At 38.1% G+C, this 9,943-nt stretch overlaps 1 protein-coding gene across 1 annotated transcript; it reads left to right on the top strand.

The window, feature by feature from the left end:
* Positions 1-3,686: 3,686 nt before the first annotated feature.
* On the top strand, positions 3,687-4,749 carry LOC142098535 (gamma-crystallin-3-like). The gene is made up of 3 exons (XM_075181372.1): positions 3,687-3,695; positions 3,993-4,235; positions 4,474-4,749. The coding sequence occupies exons 1-3, from the start codon at positions 3,687-3,689 to the stop codon at positions 4,747-4,749; spliced, it is 528 nt and encodes a 175-aa protein (XP_075037473.1).
* The last annotated feature ends 5,194 nt before the right edge of the window (positions 4,750-9,943 follow it).

The following is a 9,943-nucleotide window of genomic DNA, read 5'->3' as shown; positions in this document are numbered from 1 at the left end:
ACTTCAAGCAACAGGTGAGTTACTAGTCGCGGTGGCAGTTCTAATGGAGAAGCAGTCGAGGTGTTGAGCTAGCTGATCCGTGAATGGTGATTTCAGAGCAGCGGCAATGACAACAGGTGCAACAGCAGTTCGTTAGCAGTAACCGCAGAGAGGAGTACAGCTTATCCAGGACGGATGAGTAAGCCACAACAGGAGAGTCAGACCAAAGGAAGCCAAATCCTATAGAGAGTGTGTAACTCGAAGAACAGGTATTGGACAACGGGACAATGGGAGGTTTAAATAGCGCTCCAAAATACTTAGAACCAATGGGAACATGTAGGAGGTCATAAGTGAGGGTAATAGGTAGCACATGCGCAGAACCAAATACAGATGATGCCTTGATAACGAAGTTAGCAGCCTTGATCACCGCTTCCAGGAAGAAGGTAAAAATGCCGTTACCTGTCTATGGGACCGGCGTGTGACAAGTATACCATATCAACATCTGACAAAAAGGTGTAAAAACATTGAAGCAGCAAACTTTGTGAAAACCAATACTTGTGCCATTCTCATAACTTTTGCCCATGACTGTAGTCACCCGTGAAGTGAGTTCAGAGACTGCTAGCTTGAGTCAAGTGATTCCCCAAATTAGACTTTTGGAAAAGCAGCTTGAGAAATTGAAGGAGAAGATGAAACAAAGCCATTCCGCTAAGTATGTTGAACTTGGATATCAAGAACTTTATTCGCTTCGCCAGGATCCAAAAGTTATCAACATCTTGAAATCGGATCACTACATTTTGGCTACTGTGGTTGATCCTAGGTTTAAGAGCTATGTCTTCTTTTTCTTTCCAACTGACCAAGATCTCAAAAGATGCAATGAGCTCCTGGTGAGCAAGTTGATAGCTAAAGTGGTACTTGACATGTCTCCTCCTTCAGTTTCTCAGGCAAATGCTGATGGGAAAAAAAACGTAGCTTTCGGTGACGCAGATGAGTCAGCACAACATTTTTACATCTGGTCTGGTCTCAAAGAATTTCCCAAAAATTGTGACAGCTCTACCATAAAATGAACTATAAATTCCACAAAAAAGGCCTTTACCTACAATTGCATCAAAGTACAGAGACTTCTATAATGGTGGATTCCAGCGGGGATGAATTAATATTGTTTGAGGATGATGCACACTGATGAAGGTGAGGATGAGGGTCAGGATGATGACAGTATAGATTGCAGGTGCTGAGATCTAGCTGAGAGAAGGGAGCTAGCTGATGCTGGACTGCTTGTTGTTTTTTGGGGTAGAATGGCATGTTGGCAATTTTCTGTTTTTCTACAGTAAACGTTCCTTTTTTTAGAGAGGTGTTTTTCTATGTCCTTGAGCATAGGCTTTAGTAGATGATGTAGAAGGACTATTATCATTATGACTGGTGCCAGCAGATGGTTGGTGCTCCTGCTCTTCTGTTGACTGATCAGGATCCATATCGATGGAACAGAGCAATGGCACTAGAGACTGGAGAGTGACACGAACACTGTCACCCCCCCTGTTTCTGTGTGAGCAATGGCACTAAGCAATGGCGCCACAGATTGGAGAGTGAAAAGAACACTGCTACCCTCCTGTTTCTGTGTGAGCAATGGCACTGGAGACTGGAGAGTGACAGGAACGCTGCTACCCCTCCTGTGTCTGTGTGAACAATGGTGCTGGATCTCAGATGGAAGGAGGTACTTATGGAATCTAAAACCCGCGAGAACCGACAACGCGACAGTAACGTTTTGCCTCTATCTCAGATCCGAGGAAGCAGGAAAGTAGCCTGCCGGCTCGGCTCTTTACTTGGATTTGCGATGTTTGGGAGGGTCCCCGTTTTTAGAAAACTGAACCTGCACATCTCTGTAAAAAACACTGTACAAAGTGTGCAAATAAAACCTACATTAAAAACTATGACGTCTCTAAACTGTCTGCCAAGGAAAACAAACATGTAATATGAGCCAATTTAATTGAGGAACAGTCAGTCGCAAAAGAATCTTTCATAAGAAGATGTAGCCCAAAATATAAATAGCATTTGGAAATTAACTGGTTAATACCAATGATGTAATATCACAGCTAGCCTAAGTCCATGTCTCTAAGCTGACTAAAACATTAAATATGAAGCAGCCAAATAATAAAAATGAAAAGTAATAATTATAAATAAATAAAGACATATTAGAAATAAGCCAATTTTTGAGATCAATGCCAGCGTCATTAATCACCTAGTCAGTGTATTAATCAAATACAGCAGCATCTCCAAAATGGAGGAATCCTTATTATAGAAACATGGAGATACTTAGGACATTGTGACAAAAAGTGACAATTTGATGCAGCTGTGACTTTAGTACTTAAAAATAAATATACTTGAAAGAGTATCTGTATTCATACTTGTTTGTTTGCATGTTCATAAGTTGTCCATGGATCCTGTTCTCAGAAAGACACTGGTCTGCTGAATCGAGAATCAATTAGTCAAGCGTTGATGTCTAGCAATATTTGAAGAACTTAAATTGTGCTGTGTACTGCATTAAACTGTGCTGAGTGTTGATCAGGGCTGTTGACAAATGCCTGAAATACTTTTATAAACACTTTGGTAGGTTTGTTTTGCAGTAATATCAGAATCAAGGCAACTTAAATAAAATATATATTAAGTTAAATTATCATCCTGATCAAAAGGCAGTGAGCTAGTTTCACAAACATTGGCCCTCTTTCATTCGATTGTTGCTTTTGGTAGACATGAAAAAAGAAAAACTCCCCACCTCATAGGCAGGAAGCAGTTACAACAAACTGAAAATCACAAAGGCTCCTCTCGCAGCTGCACCTGGACTGTGAGCTTTGTGTAATAAGAAGGTGGGAGCCTAGAAGTGGCCATTATACCCCCCCTAGACTTCATGCATAATGGACAAAAATGTATTGGTAAACAACATTTGTAAAATGTATAAAAAATTATAATAGGACCATTTAACTGGAAAAACTTCTACCAAAATGGGAAGTTCATCAAACTACTAGAACCTAAACCATTGGTGTTGTCCATGTTATGTATATGTATTGTGATATCATATTTTTAAAGATTTCTATATTTTTAATTTTGCTTTGCAATGTATAAAAATGTAACATTTTTTCACTGATTAAATTTGCTTACAGTCCTCAGGAAACAGATAAACAAGCAATATCACCTTGTTTCTGTTTCACATGTGACCAGTCACTTGATGTTCAATAGATAAACAATCAGCTTAATTCAACTGATCTTAATTTACTCAGGGATCATGTGACCAGTATGCTTTAATAATTATTGCATACGGTTTTACAGAAATATGATAATTAATGGAAATATGATTATTAATGCATACATTTTTTCCACTCTATAAAAAGGTAATAATTATGCTCAAGTTCTTATTTACTATTTTTATCTAAACATTGCAAAGTATATATACTAGCACATTTTCCATAAAATAGGTCTACAAGCCGTAAAAAGGTGATGTTCTCAGTAAGCGTATAAATACAACTGTGGCAAGATTGAATAATGATTAGTCAGGCGCACAAACAAGACAAAAGGCCTATACATTTTCTATAGTTGACAAAAAAAAGGGTCAGCATTGCTTGCATTGTATGCATACATCAGCAGTACCAGATAAATAAAGAGCCTTCCTCTTTGGCTCTGAAACAGCTCACAGCTCTTGCATCAGATCTCCAGACAAGATGGTTAAGGTAAGCTACATTTCAGTTACAGTCACCAAATGGCATAAAGTTCATAAGTTTCAACCATCTCTAAAATATTTTATTCAAATTTGAAAGACTAGGGTACTTATTTCAAGAGTCTATTTATAGCTACTTGTTAGACTTTGTTCTCCTTAACATTAATAATAAGTTGATAAGTTAACATGCCGTGACATCTAAAAAGCTTATTTTTTATGCAGATATTAAAAGGTAATTTATGGTATTTAGAGCAACTTATATAATACATTGTTGTTAAACCAGATTGAAATCACAATTATCTTTCCATAGATTGTGTTCTATGAGGATAAAAATTTCCAAGGTCGCTCCTATGAGTGTACTTCTGATTCCTCTGATTTGTCTTCATATTTCAATCGTTGCAACTCCATCCGAGTGGAGAATGGAAACTGGATCTTGTATGAGCAGCCCAGCTACAGAGGACACCAATACTTCCTTAGGAAAGGAGAATATCCTGACTTCCAACAATGGATGGGTTATAATGACTACATCAAATCCTGTCGCCTGACTCCACAGGTAAATATATATTTCTAATTTATGACCATGTGTGTTGTCAGTACAAATTTGAGCTACTGTCTGAAAATGTACTATTTATTTAATACATAAATGCACCATTAATTTGTCATATACATATAGCATTGTAATATGCTCGTTATCTGCTGTATTTTTGCAAATGTCTTACTTTATATTTAAGCACAAGTTTGTTTTCTAAATAATTAATTTAGCTAAATTAATCTATTGTGCTTAAATCTAGCACCGTGGGCCATTCAGAATGAGGGTTTTTGAGAAAGAAGACTTTAAAGGTCAGATGATGGAGTTCACTGAAGATTGTCCTCATGTCTATGAACAATTTCGTTACAATGACATCTACTCTTCTCACGTGCATGATGGGTACTGGGTGTTCTATGAGGAACCCAACTACAGGGGACGTCAGTATTATCTGAGACCTGGAGAGTATAAGAAATACAGTGATTGGGGAGCTACTAATCCCAGAATTGGTTCTTTTAGGCGAGTCCAATATCTGCATTAAGCAAAAAAATAATGTATTAATTCCTAAAGTCTAATAAACGTATCAATCAGTATTTGATTTTTTTTTTATTATTATTGTGCATTATAATAAAAATTGTCATACATATGACAATGGGCCACAGAAAATCACCAAACCATCTAAAAAGGGGAGATAGTAAAAAGGCTGTATGTACAGAATAAATTGTGAGAGATGGGCATATACAATCAGTGAATTTTGTGTTGCAGTTCCCAGGGTATTGACAAATCAATCTGTGACACTACCATGTGTGCAGACAAATATATTTAATGTGGGTAGGCAGGTACTGATTTATTATGTGTGCAAATCAGAGGGTGGTTGGTTAAGACAAATTATTTAAGTGTCTTTTAACACAGAATAGTACTGAATGCCAGCATAAGTGCATCATAAAAATAAAAACTGTTACATACATGAGAGTGTCACAGGAATATCAAGGAAGAGAACTTTCAAAATGATACCCAGCTAGTGGTGATCCTGCAATTAGAAAGGGTTGATTGAAACTAGGGATGTGCACCGGCCACTTTTGGTGTTTTGGGTTTTGGGTTTTTGGTTCTGATTACCTTCAGGTTTTGGGTTCAAATGGGTTTTGAAAGTTTCCGGCAATGTATCAAGAAAGTTCTCAGGGACAGCAATGCCGATAACCTGCTGTCCCTAGGAAGTTACTCACCTCTTCATCACAGTTTCTTCTCATCCGAAGAAAGCTGTGTTGAACTTCTTCTCCTTTTTTTATTAGTGCGCATGCACCGACCGAAAACCTTGGGCATGCGCATTAACATCCTAGACGGCATGAAGGTGAGTCATGTGACAGTGAGGGATCACATGATCCCTCCACACATGCGTTGTCCAGCTCTGCTCTTCAGAGCAGCGCGGAGAGCTGCGAAAGACTTCAGTTGTGTTAGTGTACGCCAGCTTCAAATGGCGTACATTAACATGTAGAAAAAGAGAAAAATTTCACTAGGCAGACTTTCATACATAGCGGTAATGAGCACTCCCCATAAACTGTTATGGGGGATGCTCAGAAAAATGTTAGGAACTGCAAAGCAGAGATATCTGCTGCGATGCTGCAATAATACATAATTTCACGGTAAATCCCCGAAAACTGTTGGGGGGAAAGTTTGATAGATAGGCCCCTATGGGAGAAAACTAAGGGTATATTAAACAGATAAAGGTGGGGCAGTGCACATAAGTTTAAACTTTTAATGAATGGGTCCCAGACTTTTAAGAAAAGGAAATGTTGTAAGTAAAAAAAATGCTCAGACTCATCAGTAACTAGAAGTTATGTTTCATAGTTTGTAGCAACATTTAGCAGGTTCATCCAGACTCCTCATCTGGATAGTCTGTATTTCTGTTTTTGAATGGATATTATTTTGCTATCAAGGAATAATGGAACACATTTCCAGTTTCAGTTTGCCTAGTCATTTTTATTTATTATTTACATAACTTGCTTCCTTTACTGTATTTTCTGTAATTATATTGTTATTACATTTGCCATAATATGTGGTGTTGGTTATGTAGGCTTAGGTTATCTTTCCTGCATTTGACATTTGTCATTCTTTTTCTGCTGTTTTTGTTCTTCTGCTGTGTGCTCCAAGCTGGAACATATATATGGTTTTGCTATTTTGGCACTAAAATGGTGTGCAAACACTTGGTACACTCAGTTTTATTTCTGTTTAGCACTAAATAATAAGTATGAGGTAACTCAAATGATAGTTCAGGCATGCTTGCCAACTTTGAAGATCTCCCACCTGGAGTGGAAATCTCACTGCCTCATCCTCATTGCCATCCTAGGGGTGAAGTCATGCCATTCGCATCATTTTGTCACACCCATCTGCTAAACTATACCAACATCACTAGTAAAGTGGACAGGATGCGGGATGGGACGTTGCCCTGCTCTCCCACAAAAATTTGGCAACTGTGAGTTCAGATCTTGAGAAAGTGTCACACTTCGGGGTCATAGTCTAATTTGTCATATCTGCCAGTGTCATCTCACAGCCTTCCTGGGTTCTCTGGTGACCTGCGCCATTCCTGAGCTCTATAACATCACCTGTAAACAAACATTTATGTCTGTTCTTTTGCATAGACGTGGCCATATTGGATTCTGTCAAGTGATCTTCCCAGAGCTAGAAAATTATTCTTCACCGCACAGAGTTGTAACCCCTCTACAAAGTATGTCTCCAAATAACTACATGAGGGTAGATGCACCTACACAATTAAGTTAATCAAAGAAACAACAGAGTAAAAGAGGGAATTGTGTTAATAGAGCACTCTTTATTTATAAATTGGTTTGATATATTAAACAATTATTAAAAAATGTGAACTTTATTAGTACAATTTTTTTAAAAACAACTATAGAGAAATATTAAGAAAAGAGAAATGATAATATGAATCTCAGAATTGTTACTGATAAAATGGTAGAAAAAATACCATGCTGTCTCGCTGTCTTCTCATGGCTATATACTATTACCGAGGTGAGTCCTGGTAATTATCTCACTAATAAACCCAGGGATCTTGATTTATATAAATAAATGTCCAATATGATATCACAGTATTCAGAGTGATCCCAATAAATACCGCTATGTTACAGCAATGAATCCAAAATAAATACACCTATTTGAATCGATCAAGAATATATATAGATATACTGCCAGAATAGACAATTATAACCATAGTGTAGTGTCCTGCGCTAATGCGCCAGAAAGAATATTCTCATTAGGTGCTACAAAGTATATATATATATACTATTTCCCATAAAACGATTGAATTACATTAAAGATAGAGATTAAAATAAGTCCCCTATTAGCTCCCTGTAGTAATTGCAAGGATCACTAGATATCAGGAGTTGGTTCCCTATAATGCTAATCGCATTGGGTAGCAGATTGTATCATGTACGCTAGGTAACTAGACCCTTAATTTGTCCAGTACAAAGTAGTGAGTAATATTCAGAATGCTGTAACAGTATCCAATCAGGATATCACTAGTTTATAATACATTAATATTTAGTTTGAACAGCGAGTCCAGCGAACGCCGCCGCGTGCTTTCTTGAAAAGGTCCAGAGCAAAACGCACGTCGGCAAGAAGACATCGAGACAGCATGGTAGTTTTTCTACCATTTTATCAGTTACAAATCTAAGATTCATATTATCATTTCTCTTTTCTTAATGTTTAAATAATTGTACTAATAAAGTTTACATTTTTTAATAATTGTTTAATATATCAAACCAATTTATAAAAAAAGAGTGCCCTATTAACACAATTCACTCTTTCACTCTGTTGTTTCTTTGATCTTCCCAGAGCTACCAGACTCCAGCACCTGTGTTCACATGACCTGTGCAGTCAGTAGACACTGGGAAAACTCTATTTAAATCAGCTCTTAAGTTCAGCTCATTGCCAGAAGAACTCACTTTCTTCTCCTGAGGATCGCTCCCTGACTCCAGGCTTCAGTCGTTTCCAGCGCTGTTCCTGACTCATTCCAAACTCTTTTTCCAAAGTGCTCAACTTTCAGCAAGAACACTGCATTTTCCAGAGTTCTAATTTCTCTGCAAATTCTCTGCATTTTTTACACATCTAATTCAAGATCTGACTGTTTGCATGCTGCTTAATATATCCGAACCCTTTACAGGTGCCATTGTAATGAGATAATGTTATTCACTGCACTTACCAGAGGTTTTTATGTCATGGCTGATTGGTGTGTATATATATATATATTATTTATATATATATTCTCAAAATATATATATATATATATATATATATATATATATATATATATATATATATATATATAGTATATATATTGTGAGAAGAGCACACTTCTGGTGAACACTAAATGTCTCAGACTTTAGACATGGATAATCAGAGGCACTGTCCTCATCCATATCCAGTTAAGCTCGCTGAGCTTCGCCAGTCAGATATGGCGCCAACCTCCTAGCCCAAACTTTAGGAGGCCATTTTGCCCTTTTTGCAGCTCTGTGAAAAGACACCTGATATGCTTATATGTCATCAGCTGGTAACATTTTCTGCAGAGCTGGACCAGGTGGTACATTTTTGTCACACCTCACCTGGACTAACTCTTCCCTTAAGATCTTGGTGTTTTCCTCCTGTGCCTCTGCAACTCATAGCACCTTAGCTTGCTGCTCTTGCTGCGCAGCGGCTACATTCACAAGGGTTCTTAAAACTTCCTCCATTTTAACGTCTACGCGGGTTGGTTAACAGAATCTTGCTTGCCGAACTTCCGCACTTCTGAGACCACCACTTATGGCAAGAGCACACTTCTGGTGAAACACACGTAAACAACATATTGCCTTTTTACTTTGTTTTAATGCTTGGATGGTAAACTACTTGGCACCATAAATATTCCACATATTCTCTTTTGACCCTACACACTAAATAAACAGAGACCAGCTGTTTAGAAACCAGACAGCTTTTCTAGCAGCAATCACCCTGAACAGGTTTTTATACTTGACACTCCTCCCACAGCCCTAGTTTGATGGGCAGATGACACTTCCACCTTCCCTTTAAAATGGAGCTCTCATCAGTTGCTGTGTTTGCTATGACTTCAGACATACCCCATCAGCCTGCTGTGGGAAAAGACTCTTCCAAACCAAGTAAGTTAAATCAGACTTTATGCTATTATTTTGTCACATACTGTATATGTCCTCCACCTGTTTATCTTTAACCTAGGTGTACTGTTGCACAAATGTTTAACACTGCTTGCATCCTTTCTCTGCGGATTGCCAACTAAATACCTCCCTTTGTTACATATCCCTCCCCATAGTGTCAACAAGTAGAGGGGGCACGGACTTCGCGAGGAGCATATATTTACGATGACTCCTGGTGGGGTGACAATGTTGTGTTTAATTAAGGTAGTACACCAGAAATAAAAAAAAAGACATCCCTGTTCTGGTATGTCATTTCCTCAGAGTGCTGTTTCTGCTTAACAGACAAAGCTGGCTCTATGGGCACTTGAGATTTTTCAATGACAGTACTCACTACCCGAGGAGAGGTGTCCTCATCATATTAGGGTTTATGGAGATACACATGGTATATTTGCTCCTACCTTCTCCTCCCCAACTGACGGACCCTGTAATTGATAGGACCTACAGCCTCTAGGACTTCATACGGACCTTGCCAGTGGGCAAAACTTTTGCTTTCCTGGGTTGGAAACAGGACTAGGACTTTGT

The sequence above is a fragment of the Mixophyes fleayi genome, chromosome 7 (genome assembly GCF_038048845.1).
Source record: "Mixophyes fleayi isolate aMixFle1 chromosome 7, aMixFle1.hap1, whole genome shotgun sequence".
In the NCBI taxonomy this organism is placed as follows: domain Eukaryota; kingdom Metazoa; phylum Chordata; class Amphibia; order Anura; family Limnodynastidae; genus Mixophyes; species Mixophyes fleayi.
This window is presented reverse-complemented; position numbering and strand designations above follow the sequence as displayed.

Bases quoted from the DNA above. Each gene is read 5' to 3' on its own strand.
- LOC142098535 (XM_075181372.1), top strand. The intron at 4,236-4,473 runs GTAAATATATAT...GCTTAAATCTAG, and splicing joins CCTGTCGCCTGACTCCACAG to CACCGTGGGCCATTCAGAAT.